This window comes from Nematostella vectensis, chromosome 12, assembly GCF_932526225.1.
Source record: "Nematostella vectensis chromosome 12, jaNemVect1.1, whole genome shotgun sequence".
Taxonomy (NCBI): Eukaryota; Metazoa; Cnidaria; class Anthozoa; order Actiniaria; family Edwardsiidae; genus Nematostella; species Nematostella vectensis.
In genome coordinates this window covers 5,766,581-5,791,717 of record NC_064045.1, presented here as the reverse complement: position 1 = coordinate 5,791,717, position 25,137 = coordinate 5,766,581, and the positions used below count along the sequence as shown (strand labels likewise).

Here is a 25,137-nt window from a genome sequence, read left to right as displayed (position 1 = left end):
ATGAAAAAAGTTTCCTTTTTTTAATTCTTTATATTTTTGGTTGTAATTAGTGTAAACTTGCTCCAGTCGCGTCCCCGAAGAGAGCGACGAAGTCACAAGAACGCCCACATATTTACAGAGTAGAGAGGGACATTGCCTTTCAATTGCTTTGTGTCTCATTAAAGTAACACAATGAACCAAAAACTGAAGAAGTCTAATTAAAATTTGGCAGAGTCGAATACCAGTTTTTGGTGTATTGTATTTATTCTTCTGGGCTATACCGATCAAGACTATTTGGGCCTTTTATATTGATGCTCTTAAACACTGTTCTGAGATACAAAGCAAATTTTGAACAATGGCCACCCCAGAGTCTTAAAAAAAGCGATTGTTTATAAGTTATTCGGCAGCGAATCAAAATCTGTTTGACGGAAACATCGATACATCACCTAGGAGTCGTGACATCGACAAATAGCTACGCACTGTACAGGTACGACTTAGGAAAGCAGGTGCTCACAGTACGACTCAAGTCCACAAACTGAGTTCAGTAAGGTTATAAGCTGCTGACACGGTTTTCCTTACGCTTAGCAGGCACATAAAGACATCAGAACTTCCATGACTTGGCCCGATACTACCACAGGGAGTAGAGATGCCGGTAATGGCTTTGCCGTGGGAGTCACCAGAACTCCCATGACTTGGTCCGATACTACCACAGGGAGTAGGGATGCCGGTAATGGCTTTGCTGTGGGAGTCACCAGAACTTCCATGACTTGGTCCGATACTACCACAGGGAGTAGAGATGTCGTTAATGGCTTTGCTGTGGGAGTCATCAGAACTTCCATGACTTGGTCCGATACTACCACAGGGAATAGAGATGTCGTTAATGGCTTTGCTGTGGGAGTCACCAGAACTTCCATGACTTGGTCCGATACTACCACAGGGAGTAGAGATGCCGGTAATGGCTTTGCCGTGGGAGTCACCAGAACTTCCATGACTTGGTCCGATACTACCACAGGGAGTAGAGATGTCGTTAATGGCTTTGCTGTGGGAGTCACCAGAACTCCCATGACTTGGCCCGATACTACCACAGGGAGTAGAGATGCCGGTAATGGCTTTGCCGTGGGAGTCACCAGAACTCCCATGACTTGGCCCGATACTACCACAGGGAGTAGAGATGTCGTTAATGGCTTTGCTGTGTGAGTCATCAGAACTTCCATGACTTGGCCCGATACTACCACAGGGAGTAGAGATGCCGGTAATGGCTTTGATGTGGGAGTCATCAGAACTTCCATGACTTGGCCCGATACTACCACAGGGAGTAGAGATGAACACATCCAGTCGTGTCGCCGAATGCCACTAACGGTCTACTTGGGTGGAGGCTGATGCTGCAGACGGGACCTAGACACATCAGTTGCTAAGCGTTTAGTGGGCAATGGAAAACGTTCTCAAACAAAACTAAGGCCCTGGCCAAGCGAGGACACATGTTACCAGCAACATTGGGGAAACATGTTTTCTTAATGTTTCTAAGGGTATGGCCAAACGGTCACGAAACATCGGTAAACATGTTTACATGCGCTTAGAAATATGAAATGTTTCTACCTCGCTTCCCCGCACGATAATGTTTCCGTGGTGGCCAAACTGGGAAACATCGAGGAAACATGCGCGTGGGCATTACGTTTCTGGCAACATGTGTCCTTGTTTGGCCAGGGCCTAAGGGAGCGGCAAAAGCCAAAACAAATCCTACTGCTTTACTGTAGGTAATCTATTCCCTGGCGAGGGAATTCCATGGGCAGTAAGCGTGGTTGCGCTTTTCAAGCGTTGAGTTTAAGAGACACTTGATTAATAATAATGATAATGAGTTTAATTCAACCTTTCGCAGTGTAGAGTAGAATATTAGAAGGAAATAGTTTTGAAATTATTAGGTGTTTACCTTGGAATACGCAGAGAAGGGGCGCGGCTTGTGGCGATGTCTTGTTCCAAAGCTGCACGGTCCCATCTGAGTGCCCGCAAGCAATGTACTGGCTGTCCGCAAAAGATATGACTCTTTCCAACCTGAATAACGGAAAATTAAAGATTCCATTTTATAGCAACACTTTCTACAACCCAGCTTATACTTTTGAGGTCATGATGACAGCTACAAATATTTGATTGAATAGCCAAATGAACGAAAATGGTTTTCCCCACGGTAACATTTACGCCAACTTGATACCTCTTACCACTTGAAAACTTAAAAACGAGCTTTAATAACAAATTAAAAAGGTTCGTTTTAACTTAAGACGAGTAACAAACCTATATGTTAAGCCACAAAATATGCTGCGCTGTAATAGCAACAAAACACTAAAACATACGCCTCTATACAGTATCACATCCCTAACCTGCCAGGCGTACTACAGGCATAGTCCTGCAGATGCACCAATTTCCCTGACTTGGGATTAAGTGCACAGACGCAGTACCCATGGTGTGGAGGGACCATCCTGGACGACATGTTTTCGATGGTCAGCAGCAACAGTCCCTGGCAAGAGAGCCATTTGAATGAACACGGGTATGTCAATACGATATAGCCCAACATACATGGGTATGTCAGTACGATATAGCCCAACATACATGGGTATGTCAATACGATATAGCCCAACATACATGGGTATGTCAATACCGTATAGCCCAACATACATGGGTATGTCAATACGATATAGCCCAACATACATGGGTATGTCAATACGATATAGCCCAACATACATGGGTATGTCAATACGATATAGCCCAACATACATGGGTATGTCAATACGGTATAACCCAACATACATGGGTATGTCAATACGATATAGCCCAACATACATGGGTATGTCAATACGGTAGAGTCCAACATACATGGGTATGTCAATAGGGTATAGCCCAACATACACGGGTATGTCAATACGATATAGCCCAACATACATGGGTATGTCAATATGGTATAGCCCAACATACATGGGTATGTCAATACGGTAGAGTCCAACATACATGGGTATGTCAATACGATATAGCCCAACATACATGGGTATGTCAATACGGTATAGCCCAACATACATGGGTATGTCAATAGGGTATAGCCCAACATACACGGGTATGTCAATACGATATAGCCCAACATACATGGGTATGTCAATATGGTATAGCCCAACATACATGGGTATGTCAATACGGTAGAGTCCAACATACATGGGTATGTCAATATGGTATAGCCCAACATACATGGGTATGTCAATACGGTATAGTCCAACATACATGGGTATGTCAATACGGTATAGCCCAACATACATGGGTATGTCAATACGATATAGCCCAACATACATGGGTATGTCAATACGATATAGCTCAACATACATGGATATGTCAATACGATACAGCCCAACATACATGGGTATGTCAATATGGTATAGCCCAACATACATGGGTATGTCAATATGGTATAGCCCAACATACATGGGTATGTCAATACCGTATAGCCCAACATACATGGGTATGTCAATACGGTATAGCCCAACATACATGGGTATGTCAATATGGTATAGCCCAACATACATGGGTATGTCAATACGGTAGAGTCCAACATACATGGGTATGTCAATACGATATAGCCCAACATACATGGTTATGTCAATACGATATAACCCAACATACATGGGTATGTCAATACGGTATAGCCCAACATACATGGGTATGTCAATACGATATAGCCCAACATACATGGGTATGTCAATATGGTATAGCCCAACATACATGGGTATGTCAATACGGTATAGCCCAACATACATGGGTATGTCAATACGGTATAGCCCAACATACATGGGTATGTCAATACGTTATAGTCCAACATACATGGGTATGTCAATACGTTATAGTCCAACATACATGGGTATGTCAATACGGTATAGCCCAACATACATTGGTATGTCAGTAAGGTATAACGTAACATAAATAACGGAACGAAAATAGTATGTCTATATGACATATGTATTGCATTCAACAAATATACATATCTGCTTGGTTATGTAGATGTGATCTTATTAACTAGTTCAATCGGTAGACTTAGTTTCGTTTTCATTTGCAGGTGAGATGCTAGTGGGGTGTTTTGTACATAATAGACTGTGCCTTTTGGCACTCCATCTTCACCTTATTGAGGTTAATACCAATAGTAGTTATGTAGCAAACTGGTAACACAATCTTGAAATAAATTTGCTGCATAACATTAGAGCGCCCTGTTATTCCCTTGCAAAATGTCTCCCAAGTCCACAACATGAATAATTAGAGGGTTTCCATTGAGCATGCAAGTGTTTTGGCTCGGGATAGAGAACGGATTAAAACCACTTCAGTCTCGATGTTGTATTTCGTGATAGGGACAAAACTTGGTGAGGAACTGTATTGTAGGGTCCCCTAAGCTCCACTACAACGAGGAAGCACAGAATTGCTCATTTGTCGATTTTTAAGCTCCACTACAACGAGGAAGCACAGAATTGCTCATTTGTCGATTTTTAAGAAATGAAGACAACAATGGTGTATCTGCTTTCTCTAAAATAAATTGAAGGATAACGCAATGTTACCTGAAGCAAAGGTAGAAAATGGAGTATGCGGACAAAAAAAATTTACATGGTCAGTTTAGACTTACCACTATGATCTTCATCATGCCACTATGTCTTCATCATTCAAGTATAAGTTATGTCTCTCCGCAAACAAAATATATTAGTTATGTTTTTGTCAAGTGTCGATGGAATTAGTAGCCCGGTGTTTATAAAAAAGCGTGAGGATGGTCTATGAAAAAATCACTGAAAAAGGATAGTGTTCACTGAAAAGTGATAGTGCACAAAATTGTGGCTTCGTTAGAATGTCTCCATAGTGCGCATGAAGGTTTTCATCGTGTCTATGGAACGATGTAAGAGGACGCGTGGCGGTATCTGCGGCACTTACCTTTTGAGATTCTGCTTGAAGTAATCGCAAGCCCTGTGCGTGGCAAATTGTCAGGTTGATAATCTTCAGAAGAATACAGCTCTTGTAGTTCCTAAAAGTAATCAGAGCACAATAGTACTCATAACATTTTATCAAGCAGTGAGTTCGGTAAAGCAGACAACAAAAAATGAAACTGATGTTTACCATATGGATCAATAGGAGACTTGCGCTAAGAGATCACGTGACGTTTTGGGTGACAAACTAGCGCGCACTCTGGATTTAAGCGGCAAAATAACAGCACCAAAAAGCAAATTATTAAGCCACGAATCAGCCAGGATGTTTTTTTCAAAAAGGGATTATTTTCGTTTAAAGATTTTTTTCCGTCGTTCTCTGGCGTGATAAGCGCAGTCATTTCTGTGTTTATTTTTGCTCGGATTTGCTACCCAAAAGGTCTCTTAGCGCAAGTCCCCTATTGAAAGGGACTAACCATAAAAGAACAGTGTGCTTTGTACCACCAACAAGCAGGCAACTTAAGCCTTCCGCAACACACAATGAGATGGTACCATCAGTGTTTACGGGAACAGGGAGTTTCTCACACTTCTTGATATTTCTAGAAAATGATGATTGCAATTGTTCTTAAAACAGTGTTCTTTTTAAAAGCTTTAGCTTTAATTGCTACTCACAGACACAGGGAGTCCAAGGTCCACTTTTGAACAGCCTGATCACGTGCACAGCCCCCGGCAATGATGAGCTCTACATCCGGGTCACGCACGAGGTCACGTGACTTGTGTGGCACGCACAGGTCCATGAAGGACTTGCTGCTATCGCTAAAATAAAGGAGTGCAAGGGCTGCAGGATTCACAGCTTTCTATATTATCCAGATAATTCATTAGGACTTCGTAATGGACTTAGGACTTCTTCTGTCAAGAATACCCTTTTCCTTGTGGTTGAATCCCAATTCAGTTTTCCACAACACTTTTATGGGGACTTTAAAATTAAGGGATATTTACATTTAATGGACGTACATTTCGATCCGTGATACATGCCTTGCATGAGACCTTGCACTTTTATGTGTAAAGCAGACAAAATCTGCAAGGGACAAAGTCCCTTATTATATTTATTGTCCCTTTGTGCACATAGCAGACAAAGTCTCTTATCCATTGTCCCTTGTTGGATATGGCTGACAGAGTCTCTTATTCATTGTCCTTTTCTGCCTATAGCAGACAAAGTCCCTCATTTGCAGTACCTTTTTTGCATTATGGCAGGAAAAAATAACTCCCTTTTAAAAGGAGATCTATACTGTATTTTCTTTTGGCTATGTTTTAGATATTCAACTTACATGTCTTGGTGGAACAATTCAAAGTCGTACCCATTGTCTTCCGAGCAGCCAAATATTCTAATCGTAAAAATCATATCAGTGACATCACAACAACAACAACAACAACAACAACAACAACAACAACAACAACAGCAACAACCACAACAACAACAACAACAACAACAACAACAACAACAACAACAACAACAACAACAACAACGTTTAAAGTCTCGTAACTCTTTTACCACTTAAATTTCCTATTTTCTATCATCCTATCAGCTCTTGGGAGCATCTATTAGATATGGAAAATGCAACAGAAGGTTCTCTCACGTAAGTTTTTTTTTATTTGTCCAGGTTTCAGCAAAAAAGTGCAAGCCTCGGTTTTAGGCAAACCGTTTGCGAATACCAGCGATATCATGTTCACAATTCTTTTTTGCATTGTTTTATTTTAAGCTCCAAGAAATTATCTCTAGTATGCGCATAAAATATCTCTCGAATCGACGTTCACACTGTATCTATGCGTGCCTAGTCCATCTGTCTGGAATATTGTTCCGTTAACGCGCCATGTACCTTATGTATATGAAACTTTCTAACAAAAATAAAAAATAAAACAAATACGATCTACGGGACCGCAATACAACACCTGAAGGGCCACCCATAATTTTTTTTTGGGGGGGAGGGGGAGGGATGGCACGCTACTTACGGGGGGAAAATCCGGTTAACAAAAAAGCCCTTACCTCCCATTAGTCTCTGAGAACTTTCCGCCAGCTACCAACGCAATGTGGGTCTCACAAGGAAGGAATTCCACGCTAGAGAACACATCCCCGTACTCCTGTAGATAGCTACATTAGCTTGCTTTTTTATGCATTGTGGCTCATAGAGCCTTTTGGAAATCTATGAAGTTTAAACTCGGTTAGTGGCTCATTACATTTGACCATTGTACACGAGAATTGTATTACGTGAGGGCCACATACAAACGAGATTTAACCCATCCTGGATGTGCTATCGGTTCTTAGGTGCAAAAAGATGTATGGTCTTTCCGATGGATGTCCTTATTACAGGACATCCAGCGAGGAACAAAATAACAACATAGAGAAAATCTTGATAACCAATAACTCTCACACACAATGTTTTCTTTTTATAATCTCTTACCTTATCTAAACTCCAAGTCTGAAGGACATTCCATTCCAGTCCTGCATTTCTCATCCAGATCACAAAATAGTCAGCCAAACAAACAGCAATTAGATCTGTCTTTAGGCCATTGGCCAGCTCGCAGGATGATTGACAGATTGCTAGGACCCTACCGTTGTCGTTATGCTGTGAGCATGAAAAAAGAAACAATCCGTGTATCTACATAGTGCTAATTATGAAAGGTCTGGTTATAACAAAAAAACTGGGTATTATCCTCTCGAAGAAAGGTTGAATATTCTGCTATGCGATTTGGATTGTGTTCTGCGATCCCTGTTTTAAAATCTTTAGTTAAATGCGTGGAAACACAAGCCTCACTAATATAGAAAAACTACAACTATCATAATTTTTAGCACCATTATCACTATCCCCGACATCATACTTATAATTATAATCAACAACAACTTTATCATTGTCAAACGTATCACATATCAATAATTATCGCAATTCACAAGAACTAACATCAGCCTTACATACCTCTAAACATGCTTGCATGAGAACAGGTGTTAAACTGCTACTCTGAATGTCCATTGATGCGGAGCTCTCTCTCCCGTCGGGGTCGGAAGATTTTCCATAAGGAGTAGCAGCATCACCAACACTTGGTTCCATAACTTGGGACTCATTTCCCTGTCTATTTAACACTGTGGTCCCCAATTCTATGTGATTAGCAATACTTTTCGAAATGCAGGGCTCTGGCGAGGTATGGGACGTTGGATCACTTGGATCGGGTGAGGTTCTGCAACGCTTTGGAGGAGTCTCCCCACTTTCCACAGCAAACTTTTCGGGACTAACATCCTCGTTCACTAAGCCCATCGCCGCTTTTTCTCTATTCTGCGAAATGTCTAACGGAAGGGAGTTAATACTATTATTTTCACGCCCTTTCGCTGTATCCTTTAGACTGTCGTCTGGAGTATGTATGTAGGGCGTTCCTCCATCAAGCCTGCATCTTCCGATGTTTCCACTAACGTCCAAACCAATGCATTTTCTGTTGGGACTACTCGCAGGATCTTCTGGATGGTCGAATGTCCGGGACGAGTCCCCATCCTTATCATCCTCGGCCGCAGACATTACCTTTTTACACACAATATAAGTCTCATTTAGAATTCTTGGAGGCGAAAGATCGTCACTAGTGACACCTAGATGATCATTTTCTGTAGATGCTGCTTCACATTGGGAGCAAGCAACTAAGTTCGATGATTCAGCAATATCAGATCGTGAAGTCGTCACTTGAGCAGGTGCTCTTGTCGAGACGTCCTTTGACTTTCCAGCTCTTTTTGCTTCCAGTTTACAGTGCATCTCTACATCAGAAGTGCTCACAGACGCACAAGGTTCAAGAGACTTTCTGGGTGCTAAATTACCCATTTTAATCTTATCGAGTTTCAACTTAGCAAAGTTCTTGTCAGGCAGCGAGAAGTCAGAGATCACAGCAAATGGGCCGCCATTCCTCCATAGCTCGACCTCGGGTCTGGGAAATCGAGGTTTACAAGAATTAGGCATTTCTTCATCTTTAAACGTAATTACGCAACCAACATTACCCACAAAGTCATCCTGACATATTGTACTGGGCATAGGATCTTGAGCTACAAAGGACTGTGGCGTGGAAGGTCTTGCGTCGTCAGGGTGCGCAGTGCTGGTTTTCCTTTTCCTTTTAGTTTCCCTAGGTTCTGTTTTGGCCTGTCTAGAGGTTCTTGAAGAGCTGTGTGTTGTATTTGATCTTGGTGTCCGCAATCTTGAAGACCTCCTTGGATAAGCTTCCTCAAACAAGTGGAGCCAATCCTTTCTTTCCTGAGAATTTAAGTACTGTTGTCTTTCATCAGAAACGCTAGACATCGATGGTTGAATACCCCTATTAACTCCTTCTAAATCTAGTTCTACGGAATTGTCGTCTTCAGAGCGCCCAGAACTATGCATTCTTTTCACAGTAAAAATAAATTCTGTCCGAGATTCATTACTTCCTAAACTCAGAGACATTGTATCTGATTGAGAACACAATTGTTTGGACCCCGTTGAGGGCTTTTTTGAGTTTTTAGTAACACTGGCATCATTTCTACACAAAGAAAAACCAATTAACAAACTCGAGCCACATATAGACGAATCTTGCGATGTGATCTCCAATCTGTTGACTTTACTTGTGTCCTTGTCTTTAATATCTACCGAGTCACTTGTTTGATTCAGTTTAGCTTGCCTAAATCCACTAGACCCAGTGTTCTTTACTAAATTACAGTTTTGCAAATCAGGCGTAGAATGAAACGCATTAGAGTGAGCTGAATATCCATTTGTAAGTGTTTTCCCAACTGGAACTTTAGGTAACTCCTTTTCTTGATCTGCTTCTTTCTCAAGTCGAGAAGTATTAACCTCACGAGATATCAGACTCTGTGAAGGTCCATCACATTTGGAGATATCCTCTAAAGATTGATCTCTATTGTCCATACTTATCGAGTCATTTTCACGCTCTTTAGTGTTGTTGGTAGCTCCATAATGGTCATTCCCTGTACAAAGTCCTCCTTCTATGCCTTGGTCCTTCAGACAAGACAGACCTAAGGCCTCTTCAGATTGAGTTCCCTGTCCTGTCAATAAGCTTTGCTGAATAACAGAGTAAAGACTGTTTGATGTCATTTTTCCCTCAATTTTCAGAGGCTGTGATTGGTCAATATGACGCTTGTCTAATGCCATATTTCCCTCACTTGTCAGAGGCTGTGATAGGTCAATATGACGCCTGTCTAATGGCATATTTTCCTCACTTGTCATAGTCTGTGATTGGTAAATATTAAGCATGTCTGATGGTATATGTCCCTCACTTATTAGAGCCTTTGATTGGTCAATATGACGCTTGTCTAATGCCATACTTCCCTCACTTGTCAGAGGCTGTGATTGGTCAATATGGAGCCTGTCTGATGGCATATCCCCCTCACCTGTCACAACCCTTGTTGGGTCGATATTAAGCCTGTCCGGTGGCATATTTCTCACAATTGTCAGAACTTGTGATTTGTTAGTATGAAGCCTGTCTGTTGGTTTATTTCCCTCACTTGTTAGAGGCTGTGATAGCTGAGTTTGAAGCCTGTTTAATGTTATATTTGATAACTGGGCATGTAATTCTCTAGGTGAACCAGACTGCTCCTCGACTGGGGATGTTGTAAGCTCTGTAACAGTATCAAGAACACACATTTTTCGTACACTTGTTGGACAGCTTTTTGTTGCATTGGAAGTCTGTGATGGGTGACTGGGGTAGCCATGGATTGTCTTTCTCCTCCTCTGCCTTTCCTTTGATTTCTCAGCTCTCTGGGGAATGTGAATAGCAATATAATATGAAAGGTAGTGAGCGGCTAATTCTTTTCAGTATCTTATGTGATCGCTGACAAAAACAAGAGAGAGTATGTACCTATTTTAGCTGACAGGTAAAATACTCAAAGCTTTTTCTCTTGCAAACTGAATTTTACTGTTTTAACCAGATGTTTAACTTAATTGCAAAAATAAATAAATTGTCGTCAAACTGCTGTAAACAAACTCAAACCTGCCAAATTCTAGCTTTCACGCTCAGATTCCATCATCTGAAAAACTGCCTATTTTAAAAAAATCAGCTTTGCATGGAGCTGGTTTTAAACAATGGGAGTCCATATCATTTAATTTTACTCAATGAATGTGATAGGGCTCACAGTAAGCAACTTAACAGTCACATTTTAACTACAAAGATTTGTCAAAATGCAACTGTTTCTATTCTTGCTTGTTTGTATTTCATGTAATTCTACTTTTATTAGTATGCCGTGTATACTAATTTTAACTACATAGATTTGTCAAAATGCAACTGTTTCTATTATTGCTTGTTTTTATTTCATATAATTCTACTTTTATTAGTATGCCATGTATACTAATTTTAACTACATAGATTTGTCAAAATGCAACTGTTTCTATTCTTGCTTGTTTGTATTTCATGTAATTCTACTTTTATTAGTATGCCGTGTATACTAATTTTAACTACATAGATTTGTCAAAATGCAACTGTTTCTATTCTTGCTTGTTTGTATTTCATATAATTCTACTTTTATTAGTATGCCATGTATACTAATTTTAACTACATAGATTTGTCAAAATGCAACTGTTTCTATTCTTGCTTGTTTGTATTTCATGTAATTCTACTTTTATTAGTATGCCGTGTATACTAATTTTAACTACATAGACTTGTCAAAATGCAACTGTTTCTATTCTTGCTTATGCCGTGTATACTAATTTTAACTACATAGACTTGTCAAAATGCAGCTGTTTCTATTCTTGCTTGTTTGTATTTCATATAATTCTACTTTTATTAGCATGCCCTGTATACTAATTTTAACTACATAGATTTGTCAAAATGCAACTGTTTCTATTCTTGCTTGTTTGTATTTCATGTAATTCTACTTTTATTAGTATGCCATGTATACTAATTTTAACTACATAGATTTGTCAAAATGCAACTGTTTCTATTCTTGCTTGTTTGTATTTCATGTAATTCTACTTTTATTAGTATGCCATGTATACTAATTTTAACTACATAGATTTGTCAAAATGCAACTGTTTCTATTCTTGCTTGTTTGTATTTCATGTCATTCTACTTTTATTAGTATGCTGTGTATACTAATTTTAACTACATAGATTTGTCAAAATGCAACTGTTTCTATTCTTGCTTTTTTGTTTATGTAATTCTACTTTATTAGTATGCCGTGTATACTAATTTTAACTACAAAGATTTGTCAAAATGCAACTGTTTCTATTCTTGCTTGTTTGTATTTCATGTAATTCTACTTTTATTAGTATGCCATTTATACTAATTTTAACTACATAGATTTGTCAAAATGCAACTGTTTCTATTCTTGCTTATGCCGTGTATACTAATTTTAACTACATAGATTTGTCAAAATGCAACTGTTTCTATTCTTGCTTATGTTTGTATTTCATGTCATTCTACTTTTATTAGTATGCTGTGTATACTAATTTTAACTACATAGATTTGTCAAAATGCAACTGTTTCTATTCTTGCTTTTTTGTATTTTATGTAATTCTACTTTAATTATTAGTATGCTGTGTATACTAATTTTAACTACAAAGATTTGTCAAAATGCAATTGTTTCTATTCTTGCTTGTTTGTATTTCATGTAATTCTACTTTTATTAGTATGCCATTTATACTAATTTTAACTACATAGATTTGTCAAAATGCAACTGTTTCTATTCTTGCTTATGCCGTGTATACTAATTTTAACTACATAGATTTGTCAAAATGCAACTTTTTCTATTCTTGCTTGTTTGTATTTCATGTAATTCTACTTTTATTAGTATGCCATTAATACTAATTTTAACTAACATACTGTACCTGTAGTTTCCTTAGTGCTTTTGCATGCTCTTTTTCCAGTTCTGCAAGCCTTTTTCGAGCTGCCTGTAACAAAGATAATAAATTGTTTACTCTTGTTTACTTCACCTGCTCCATCATTTGAAATGGGATCAATGGGATACTTGCACTGACAGATCATGTGGCTTTTTAGGTGGAGAACTCGTCTGCGCCCCAACAACCTATTCATTGCTTACACTTCAATCAGAAAGTTTCTTTGTCAGAAAGGGCTTATTTTTCTTTGAGATTTCATGTTTTTTCATCACTCTCTGACGGGTCATTCCACAGTATTTTGAGCCTGAACATCAAATTCTGAAATCAACTATTTCTGACTTAATTTGCTTATCAACTTAAAGAGTGATGCCTGAAGTTTATTCGACAGGTGTCTGTTTCTAAATAACAGTCGGCAGCTACGAATAAATTATAACTGTTTATGCAAATTTGGAAAATGACTGTTGCGGAGTCTACATTTTGATTTTGTAGTTAAAAAAAGAAAGGCCAAAATCATTCATGGAACTTTTCATAGACACTTACCTACCATTGATTTACTTTAAAAAAATTCTTTGAATCTGGGATGTGCTTCTTAGGGGTGACAGAATTTGCTGTCCAAGGAAGGTCTGTAGACTCCGCAACAAATTTGGCACTTTAAGTTTTAGTAAAATGTTCAAAAATATAAAATATTTGGCTGAAAGTTAGTAAACTTCTAATTTATTAGGACTGTAACATTATCAAGAAAATATTAATTGTAAATGTATTTCCTACAAATATAAAATATAATTTCTTTTTTGTTGCGGAGTCTACATTTTTGTTGCGGAGTCTGCAACCTTGGCCCTAGGAACTGTAAGGGACTGGACCTAGGCAACTACTGAGTATGCTCTGCCTCATTCCTTGACAATTGTGGGTAATATAGATTCTCAGCACTCACTTCTAGTTATGAATCAACAAGTACTGAAAAGGGACTGGGCCTAGGGGACTGGGCCTAAGCAACTACTGAGCATGCTCTGCCTCATGTCTTAGAGAATTGTGGGTAATATAGTTACTGCACTCACTTCTAGTCGTGTAATGTGAATTGAATATGTCAACAAGTACTGAAAGAAGCAGGAAATTCAGAGAGAAATTGAAAGGTGACCAAGAAAAGCTTTCAGAGTACCAAAGAAAGGATAGAGAGAGAAAAGCTTTGGAGCATGCTAAATTCAAAGCAAACAAGAGTGAAAAAGAGAAGGCAGAGCACAGGTTAAAGAGGGCAGAAATACAAAGGCGTTGGAGAGCAAAAGTAAAGGGAAAAGGAGAGGGTAAACAAAATTCTAGTGCCGCTAATGATTATAAAAGTCCCCAAAGTTTAGGTAAGGCTGTGAGACGAGTGCAAAAGCACTTACAGAAGAGTCCCTCAAAAGTGCCTCATGTGCTAGCAAAGGTTGTACAAGCAATGTCACCAGGCAAACGAAAGTCAGTCATTGAAGCAGTTGACAGTTCTTCAAAGAAAAGAAAGCCAGCTGAAGATCCCAGAAAGCAGCGATCAGATGCATTGTCAGACAAGAGCATTAAAGAAGTTGAAGAATTTTATAGAAGAGATGACATAAGTAGAATGTGCCCAGGTAAAAAAGACTGTGTGTCTGTAAAAACTAGCAAGGGGCGAGAAGTGAGGCAAAAGAGATTGTTGCTTTATAACATTGCTGAGGTGCACCAAATGTTTAATAAGAGAGAATCAGATACAAGCATTGGTTTATCGAAGTTTGCATCCCTCAGGCCACCAGAAGTAATACCTATTACCTTAGAGATCAAGAAGTTTGTGTTTGCAAGTATCACAAGAACATAGAATTACTTCTGAGTGGAATTAGCAAAGCTGTCCCTGGAGTTTCCAAGACGGCTGATGAGATGTTGTGTAAAACTGTGTGCAGTACAAATGATGCAAAGTGCATGGAAAGAGACTGTAGCAAATGTGATGTTGAGGGGTCAGTCAATGACATTTTTGACGAATGCAATGAAGATCAGTCAGTCTCCTATTATCAGTGGGAGACTTCTGATGATGGAATAGTGAGGAAAGTGCAAGTTAACTGCAATCTTGGAGAGGCTAAAGATGATCTTATAGTACAGCTCCAGCCATTTGGAAGACATGTGTATAACATCAGGCGACAGTACATTGAGCTAGCGGTCCTCAAAGAAACACTGGCACCTGGAGAAATTATTGTACACGAAGATTTCGCTGAAAATTTTCAGCTTAAACATCAACGAGAGATCATGGCTGCGCACTGGCACAATTAAATGGTGACAGTGTTTACAGCAGTGGTATATTATAGGGATGATGAGGGAGAGTTGCAGCATTTGTCTTATGTTGTTGTAAGTGACGAACTCTCTCATGACAAGTTGTCTGTCTATGCATACAACTCTCTGATTCTTGAAGATGTTAAGAAAGTAACAGAAGTAAAGAAGGTCCACTACTGGTCTGATGGCCCCTCCTCGCAGTTCAAGAATCGTTACAACTTGTCAATTGTGGTGTACCATGAAAGGGATTTTGGTTGTGATGCCACATGGAATTTTTTTGAGACTGCGCATGGGAAAGGCCCCTGTGATGGTATTGGTGGGGAGGTAAAGAGAGTGGTTTGGCGGGCAATACTACAGTCAAGCGTGGTGGTAACCTCAGCCAAGGAGTTTGCAGACACAGCAAAACAACTGTGCAAGAAGATTAGGGTTCTCTACTGTTCAGAGGACCAAGTGGGGTTGGTAACTGAGAAGCTTAGTACCCGATGGAACAGTTGCAAAGCAATCCCTTCCACACACTCAATTCACTTTGTGGCCAAGGTGGATGAGGTAACCATTAAAGTGGCTAAGAATTCTCAGTTCTCCCAACAGGATTGCTGTCAAGAGCATGTCTTGATATCAAAGAGCCCCCTGTCTCATCAGCCTAGTGGAAAGGATTCAAAGCAAGTGCCAGCAGCAGTAAAAAAAGATCCAGGACAAAAAGCTGCAACCAGACCCTGTGCAACGAATTCGAAACGGGTGCCAGCATCAGTCGTAGCAAAAGAGACAGGCCAAGTGAAGGCTCCTAATCTGACAACTGACTTTGGCTTGCCTCCAATGCTTAAGGCTAGATTCAGAAATCCTGGTCATGTCACTGCTATCCCTCACAAGGCACAGCTATTGTCTGGGATTATAAATGGTCAAGTTAAATTCAAAGGCAAAGGAGTCATATCACCAAATGATCTAAGCTCGCTCCAGGGAGGGCATGCAAAGGAAGAAGATAACTTTCTTACCAACTTTGCTGTTGATACATACCTTGAAATGCTCCAAACTGCTTCGCCCAACATTGTAGAGCATTGTTTGGATTCCCTGTGGAAGGACTGGGACTAGCCCGGTCAGAACTCATTGTAGTTCTTTATCATTCCGTTCGTTCATGTAATAAAACATCGTTGCAAACAGGAAAAAGAAGCACTCTTATCTATGATAAAGACATTGAGGAACTCAGATACAGGATAACCAAGCAGAAAAGAAGCAGAAACAGCCCACAACGACAGCAAAACGTCAACACGAAAATACGGCCGCCATCTTGGATTTCACTGAAGCTCCAACTACAAACCAAACAAGCCTTTTAAAAGCCAAGAAACCATGCCAAAATTCAAATGCCCCTTCCCAGGCTGTGAATATGAAACTGAAGATGTCAAAGATGAACTAGCAGCAGTTTTAATCTCAATTCATTCCAATGGAACCCACATAACCAACCAAACCCCAAGCACCCCCAACCAAACAGCAAAAGTGGAGAAGGTCCGACGGCCCACAGTTTCCAGCGCCGGAACGAGTGAGGAATGGTCTTATTTCATGACTAGATGGCAAGACTACGTCGAAGCCACAAAGATAACAGGAAAAGACAGGACTATCCAGCTTCTGGAGTGCTGTGATGAACATCTTCGCAAAGACCTCACATGAAACGCAGGGGGGTCCCTAACAAACAAAAGTACAGCAGAAGTCCTAGGGGCCATAAATAAACTGGCTGTGCGCGAGGAGAATGCCATGGTGGCCAGAGTACAACTTCACAACATGCGACAGGACAGAGATGAGCCCATCCGAAGTTTCTGCGCACGACTACGTGGCCAGGCAAGCGTTTGCAAATTTCTCATCACCTGCCCCAACTGCAACACAGAGGTCAACTACACAGAGAACATACTCCGTGACGTTGTCACCCGCGGTCTGGCCGATGAGGAAATCCAGCTCGACCTCCTTGGTGAAAAAGATCAAGAAATGTCACTCGAGGATGCCCTAAAATTCATTGAGGCAAAGGAGTCGGGGAAACGGTCAGCGGGGCGACTACTACAAACACAAGGCGCCGAGGCAATTCGAAGCCAATATCGCAACATGAAGCAAAGCGAACACAAAAATCGTAAATCCTCAGACCAACATGGTACGGGAACCTGCAATTACTGTGGCAAACAGGGCCACGGTGTCAAGGCCCCACCCAAGATCAGGAAACAGGAATGTCCCGCATATGGAACCACCTGCCAGTTATGTGGTCGTGCGAACCATGTCGCAATCATGTGCCAAAACAAAGACAAACCACTTGGTCAAAGCCCCCACCACGTGACCGATGCAGGAAAACACACAGAAAACGCAGTCTTCGATGCCCTCTGCAGTGTGAACAGCTCCAGCGATGATCATGCCATCCACGGCATCTCCCTGGACCATCACCTCTACGACAACCTTAGCAATCGCTGGATTCGTAGTGCATCACAGCCACAACCCTACATCTCGCTTACCGCCACCATACAGCCAGACGACTACACCGCCCTCGGTTTTCACCCAGTGACTAACAAGCCAAAATCAGCCCAACTACCCGCCATGGCAGACACCGGGTGCCAAAGTTGCCTCGCCAGCTTGAGTGTCATCCGCCGCTTCGGGCTAAATGAAGCAGATCTCATACCAGTAACTACACGCATGCATGCAGCCAATGGCACTGGCATCCCTATACTTGGAGCCGTAATCCTACGCCTGACAGGCAATAACCAGCCTGGATTGGAAGCCAAAACAAGGCAGATCGTCTACGTCACCAATGAATCTGACCGCCTGTTCCTAAGTCGGGAGGCATGCAAAGACCTCGGGATTATCTCAGAGAGCTTTCCTACGGTTGGGGAAAGCCTATATCACCCAACCAGCGACAGCGCCGCCATCTCGTCCAACAAGGGGAACACAATGGACACACCCGACAACTCATGCACCTGCCCACGACGCCAGATGCCCCCACCTAAGCCAACGGAGCCACCATTCCCTGCAACAGAAGACAACAGAGCAAACCTACAGGAATGGCTCCTCGATTATTATAAGTCCAGCACATTCAACACCTGCGAACACCAACAACTTCCCCTAATGGATGGCATACCAATGAGACTCATGGTCGACCCCGAAGCCGAACCCGTCGCCCATCACACCCCCATACCGGTACCCCTCCACTGGCAGGAGGAGGTGAAGGCCGGCCTAGACCAAGACGTGGCACTCGGCGTTCTTGAGCCCGTCCCAGTCGGCGAACCAGTCACATGGTGTCACCGCATGGTAGTCTGTGCTAAGAAAAATGGAAAGCCCCGCCGGACCGTTGACTTCCAATCACTCAACCTCCATGCCACACGCGAGACCCATCACACCCAGAGCCCATTCCACCAGGCACGCTCAATACCCTACAACACGAAGAAAACAGTCTTTGACTGCTGGAATGGATACCACAGTGTGCCACTACACCAGAATGACCGCCACCTCACCACATTCATAACCCCCTGGGGAAGATACCGCTATAAGACAGCTCCCCAGGGATACATCGCCTCCGGTGATGGGTACTCCCGACGGTTCGATGAGATTGTCTCCCACGTGCCAAACAAGGCAAAGTGTATCGACGACACTCTCCTATGGGCGGACGACATCAACAGCAGCTTCCACCAGGCAGTCAATTGGCTTGACCTCTGTGGTCGACATGGCATCACACTCAATCCAGACAAGTTTGTCTTCGCAGCTGACACTGTCGAGTTTGCCGGGTTTGAAATTACACGTAACAGCGTACGCCCTTGCCAGAAGTACCTGGATGCTATCCGAAAATTCCCCACACCAGTTAACGTCACCGACATGCGGTCGTGGTTCGGACTGATCAATCAGGTATCATATGCCTTTGCTGCAACCGAACGCATGCTGCCATTCCGAGCATCACTCAAGCCTGGCACCCAGTTCACCTGGACCAAAGAGCTTGACCAGCTATTCGAAGAATCCAAGTCTATAATCATCAGAGAAATCGAGGACGGCGTCCGCATCTTTGACAAATCAAAGCCTACATGTCTAGCAACTGACTGGTCCAAAACTGGCATCGGCTTTTGGCTACTTCAAAAACACTGCAAATGCCCCTCCACGGCCCCATTCTGTTGTCGCAGTGGATGGAAAGTGACATTAGTAGGCAGTCGCTTCACTCACGCAGCAGAATCACGCTACGCCCCAATCGAAGGTGAGGCTTTGGCTGTGGCCGATGCTCTGGACAAGGCTCGCTTCTTTGTCCTAGGCTGTAGCAACCTAATTGTCGCCGTTGATCACAAACCCCTATTGAAGGTATTTGGTGATCGGTCCCTTGATGAAATTCCCAACAGCCGGCTCAGGAACCTCAAAGAGAAGACCCTCCGTTACAAGTTCCGCATGGTCCACATCCCTGGAGCAAGACACAAAGCTGCGGATGCCATCTCACGCCACCCAACGGGCTCAACAACCCCCGAAATGATGACGCTGCCTGACGACATAGCTACCATCGATGCCTCCAACAGCCCTCACCCAGCCAACGCTGCCCTCGCAAGCCTTCGCACTAGGGAGCCACCAGAAGAATCCTGCTCCTACGGGATCGACAAAGAGCTGGTATCCTTAGCCACATCCACCCTCAACACCATGGCCATTACCTGGGAGACGGTGAAACTAGAAACCACCAGCGACCCAAATCTCCACTCCCTGACCGCCATCATTGAGTCCGGCTTCCCAGAAGCGCAGCACGACCTCGCCCCAGCACTCCAAGAATACCACAGATTCCGGCACGATCTCCACACCATTGATGGAGTCATCCTTTACAAGGATCGCATCGTCATTCCCCCAACCCTACGAGAGGTGATACTTAAAGCACTCCACTCTGCACACCAAGGCGTGACATCCAAGACTGCCCGCGCCGAGTCATCAGTCTTTTGGCCAGGAATCACACCTGCCATTGTCGCCTTACGGGAACGATGCTCCTACTGTAACCGCATAACACCTTCACAGCCAAGAGCCCCACCCTACCCACCAATACTGCCAGCCTACCCATTCCAATGCATCTGTGCTGACTTCTTCCACTACAAAGGCAGCACTTACCTGGTAGCAGTGGACAGATACTCTAACTGGCCAATCGTCGAAAAGGCTCGTGATGGCTCCGCCGGCCTAGTAGAATGTCTGAGGCGCACCTTCTGCACCTTTGGCATCCCTGATGAGTGCGCAAGTGACGGTGGACCAGAATTTGTCGCCAATCCCACACAGCAGTTCCTCAAGGAGTGGGGAGTCCACCACCGCCTATCCTCAGTAGCGTTTCCCCACTCCAACAGTAGAGCTGAAATAGGAGTGAAAACCGTCAAGCGGCTCATCACCAACAACACCGGCCCACATGGTGAACTCAACACCAATGCCTTCCAACAAGCGATACTTCAATACCGCAACACCCCAGACCCAAGCACCAAGCTGTCACCAGCACAATGCATATTCGGCAGACCAATCAAGGATTCAATCCCGATCCTCCCAGGGCACTATATCCCACACCCCACTTGGCGGGACACCCTTGCCCTCAGAGAAGAAGCTTTAAGGAAAAGGCACATGAGGGCAGCAGAGAGATGGTCACAACATACAAAGAGACTTCCCCCTCTTGCCATAGGACACCACGTGAGGATCCAGAACCAGACAGGCCCCAATCCAACACGATGGGACAAGACAGGCATTGTCATTGAGGTACGGCAATTTGACCAATACGTTGTGCGTGTCGACGGCTCCGGAAGGATAACTCTCCGTAACCGGAAATTCCTACGGAAATACATCCCTGTCCAAGCACCACAGCCACCACGGATACTCAACGATGACCTCAAATTCATCAGCCGAGCAACCCAAGCAAGACCGAAAGAAAGCCTAACCAAACTCCCAAAAGGCACAGCAACAACAAGCCCTACTGGAATTTCCGTCGAAACACCCACACGACCTAGCCCCCCGCTCACGAGAGACACTGGGCCAGGAACTGGGACAACAGGCAGTGATACACCAACCAGACCACCAGAAACTGAGCCAGGATCAGCGGAAGCATCCGAACCAGTAAGCCCAGCCAAACCACCATCCAACCCCCCACTCGAGAAGAAGATACCCTTAGCCCTGAGGAGGCTACAGGACTACAACAAGAAAGGACTACTTGAACAATGAACACAAACATTAGTCAAAAGGACACATTGTTATATTGTTATGTTATATATCAGTATTTATCATCCCCACCATGCAGGAACACTAAATACTTGGGGGGAGATAGAGCATTGTTTGGATTCCCTGTGGAAGGACTGGGACTAGCCCGGTCAGAACTCATTGTAGTTCTTTATCATTCCGTTCGTTCATGTAATAAAACATCGTTGCAAACAGGAAAAAGAAGCACTCTTATCTACATTGTTGTATTTCCTTGGGAACAATTTGAGAAGTCATCAACCATCAAACGCCGATTATCTGCTAAAGGAAAACTCCTTGAAAAAGATCTTATCATCGCACCTTGCTGCCCAGCAGGAGGTAACCACTGGTTTCTGGTGGTAGCTATACCCAAGGAAAAGTCCATATTTGCTCTTGATAGCCTAGCAGGGTCATTTATTAAGCCCACAGCTGAAGCTGCTATGTGCAAAATGTGGCATGTCCTCAAGAAGGCTGACAGCAGTTTGGACATATCTACATGGAGGTTTGCATCAAACAAACCAGGCGATTTGCCACAAAAAGCCAATGGAATTGACTGTGGTGTATTTCTTTTAATGTATGCTAGGTGCTTGGCCACTGGTGCCCCAATGCTCTGCAAAGATCCTGACATCCCAGCAGTTAGAGAGCAGATGATATTAGAGCTTCACTGCCAAGCCTTGCTTCCCCCACAAACAAGCATCATTGAGAAAGATCAGTATTATGCAGTGGATTACGTGAAGAAATACTACATAGGTAGAGCCTCAGATGCATCTAGAGATGGATTCCTTATACCATTCAAGTTTCTATATTATGTTGGAGCACAGAAGTTTGGCTGGCCAATCAGAGATGATGCAGAAAGTGTCCACCCCTCATGTGTATTCCATGGCCCACTGGCATTGCAGGGAAATGGGCCCTTTGAAGTCCCTAACTTAGATGACGTAGAGGCTGTTTTCAAGTTGCTAAAAAAATAAAATGGCCTGACTGATCATTACAGATAATGATAATATCATAGCACCCATGTTATTACATGTACTTGTGTTTCTTATTTAGTACCAAGTACTGTTTAGTTCTGAACTATGAGAAACATTGCCCACTGGCATTGCAGGGCAATGAGCCCTTCGAGAGCCCACTTAGATGAGGTAAGAGACCGGGTCTCTCAAAGCAAGGGTCAGACAACTTAACTAGCTGTTAATGTGTTGCCACATTTGTAAGAGAGTTGGTGTTGAACTGGATTTAAGATTAAAAGTGTCTGCTACAGAAAACTTTACTGTTATAATAATTTTTGTAGATGCTAAAAAGTAGATTCCATAACAATTTTCTAATTGTGCTGGGATATGACTATCTAACATGCTGAGATAAAACTATACTATATGCTATGTTTTTGAGTGCAGTAAGCAGCATTTTTTGTGGTTCTTCTCTTATTTGTAGTTTAGTGCCCTTGTGTAGACTCCGCAACGTAGACTCCGCAACAGCACCAGTCCATCTAAAACTAGCAATTTCACCAAGAAGATAAAACAAAAGCAAAATATTCTTATTGCTTAAATCAACCCAGAAGAATGTTGTTCCTTATTATTTAAGCCCCATTTAAAAATATTCAGAAAGTTCACAGAGTTTTTAAGGTAAAGTTCATTTCTAAAAAAATTGGATTTTTCTGCGTAGACTCCGCAACGGCTGTATATTATCAAATATCTCAGAAGCATTTAAACTTTGCAATATCTCCTTCCTTACTGTTTGTAGTACTTATACCCCTTTCCCCTAGAGGTATACTTTTATAAAGATAAACACTCTTAATTAGAAGTTATAATGTCTCAAATCTCTCCAAATGTAGACTCCACAACATACAGTTTACTGTGGAATGACCCTGACACTTCTAAGGGGTGAAGCCATTTCTGTAATTATTTTGGCTTGAATTTGACACTTGAAAAGGCACGTGACTTCTTAGTGCAAATTGCCTTTTGAATTACAATAGCCAATTCTCCTTTTCAGAAGTCGGCAAGTGTATCTATATGGCAAAAATAACAAAAAAAAACACTTTTAACAAGTGGAAAAACACAAATACAGTAAAGTCAACTTTTCAGTTCATAACTTTAACAAATATGGGATAAATACATGCATCAGAAATTCTGATTGATATAAAGTTCTATTTTGTTAGATAAAACAAGTTTGAGGACATTACTTTGAGGTCGATAGAAAAAAAAACTCTTTATGAGTTTGTTTTTTGTTCAATTACCAAACCAGTCATGCAAGTGATTGAAGTTTGATTACCAAACACTCGGGATTGATTTCTATAGAGTAGTATTGTTTTGGATTTAGAAAGACAATGAACTCATCTCTAATGAACAAACATACACTGTGTCACCTTGGTGTCAGGACCCGCCAAATTTAGGCCAAATGCCTGTTTCAACATAATTGTTTTCTTGAGTGCATCATAGAATCAACATCATCCCAAAACAGGTGCGCATACATTGGGTGTGTAGAGGGAACGCATATCCGCCCTTGACCACAAATAGTAGCAGTCCCAAGATGAACAACTACATATGGCTAAATTACAATCCAATGAACAACCACTAAATAGCCAGCACTTTTCCATCTAGACAACAGCAGCAGCAAATACTACCCTTTTCCATATGAAACCTATGACTGTGCGCCCCCCTGTGCACCCCCCTCAGCAAAGCCTGGTACATGCGTCTGAAGAATTTCAGACGCTTTAAAATATGTTGGTCTTGGTACAATATTTGAATTTATGATATACACTCTTTTTGCGACATTTAAAGGCTGAATATGTTCTTAACCATGTTCTTAAATTTGAGTGTGTATAAGAATATAATACCCAATGAATTGTTAGGGAGAGAATTACATAATTATAAGGTTGTTACTATGAGCACAAATTTGATTCTGCATTTGAGAACGCATAAGGACTAAAACAGAAAATGTTTTTTCTGCTATCTGAGCCTCGGCATGTTCTTAGTATGTTCTTAAAATTTGTTGAAATCTCAGGCTGGACACTCTTATAAAAAAGGTTCTTATATAAAAAAAAAGGATATTCATGCCTAGTGCACACTAGCAACATATCGACATAACGACATGGTCGCGCGCACTCTTATCTTCGACATAACGACATAAGAGAAAAAACATGTTTTTTTCTTTTATGTCATTATGTCCATGTCCTTATGTCGGGCAAAACATAGTGCGCGCGCCCATGTCGTTAGAGAGAGATGCCTTTTTTAATGAGGGATTCACTTAATATCACAATGATAATGTACGCATGGCCTTTAACAGAAACAAAATTAATAAAAGCTATTTACAAATCTGTTTACAGCAAAATCTTTGACGAAACTATTTACAATAACAATCCTTTGCTGATTTATAAACTTATTTACAGAGTCCTTTTTCGTTACAGTATGTTATGTTGCTAGTGTGCAAGGCATTATAAAAAAGAGCGCTGTTGTTTGTTGTGGTACTGTGTATAACTCAGTTTAGAACAAAACATCACAAAAACACAAAAATACACACAAAAATATTTATAGTAAGTTAAGTCACTAACTGCAAGTTTACTTTTTCATGGCTTTTACCTTTTCGATCTCATCGAGTTTCTCCAGTTTTTGATCCGCCATACTTAAACTTACTGCCGTCCCAACAGCACGGCAGAATCACTCGTTCTACATTACGAAAACAGTTACTATCGCTGGTCAGCTTTTACCCCAGAAGCAAAGCTTTCATCACAAAGATAAACCTTGCGTAGGACGCACAAATTTACCCACAATAATGAGTCCACGAACAAGAGTAAACTCTGATTTATGAGCGCCTCAAATTTCGCGCGAGCTGGTACCACAATATCCCGGATCTGAAAAGTTTACACATCTAGGGAGGGGTGAAGAGGTCATTAAATTTTATAAGCGACTTAAATGTTATAAATAGTTCATGTGAAAAAATGG

At 41.9% G+C, this 25,137-nt stretch overlaps 2 protein-coding genes across 3 annotated transcripts; one reads left to right on the top strand and one right to left on the bottom strand.

Moving 5' to 3' along the window:
- Positions 1–5: 5 nt before the first annotated feature.
- Positions 6–25,044, bottom strand: LOC116614143. 2 transcript variants are annotated; one of them, XM_048719692.1, is made up of 13 exons: positions 24,775–25,044; positions 12,749–12,811; positions 7,883–10,684; positions 7,370–7,534; positions 6,955–7,049; positions 6,239–6,295; positions 5,583–5,726; positions 5,387–5,509; positions 4,921–5,011; positions 2,352–2,488; positions 1,907–2,028; positions 1,287–1,374; positions 6–1,211 (listed from the first exon to the last, which is right to left on the bottom strand). In XM_048719692.1, the coding sequence occupies exons 1-13, from the start codon at positions 24,814–24,816 to the stop codon at positions 1,208–1,210; spliced, it is 3,933 nt and encodes a 1,310-aa protein (XP_048575649.1). In that variant the 5' UTR covers positions 24,817–25,044; the 3' UTR covers positions 6–1,207. The 2 variants fall into 2 exon arrangements, with proteins under 2 accessions (XP_048575649.1, XP_048575648.1); XM_048719691.1 differs by lacking the exon at positions 24,775–25,044 and adding an exon at positions 16,037–16,166 and having other exon boundaries at positions 6–1,374.
- LOC116619407 lies at positions 16,737–21,126 on the top strand. Its single transcript, XM_048719693.1, has 2 exons — positions 16,737–19,603; positions 20,805–21,126. The coding sequence occupies exons 1-2, from the start codon at positions 16,769–16,771 to the stop codon at positions 20,910–20,912; spliced, it is 2,943 nt and encodes a 980-aa protein (XP_048575650.1). The 5' UTR covers positions 16,737–16,768; the 3' UTR covers positions 20,913–21,126.
- Positions 25,045–25,137: the final 93 nt, after the last annotated feature.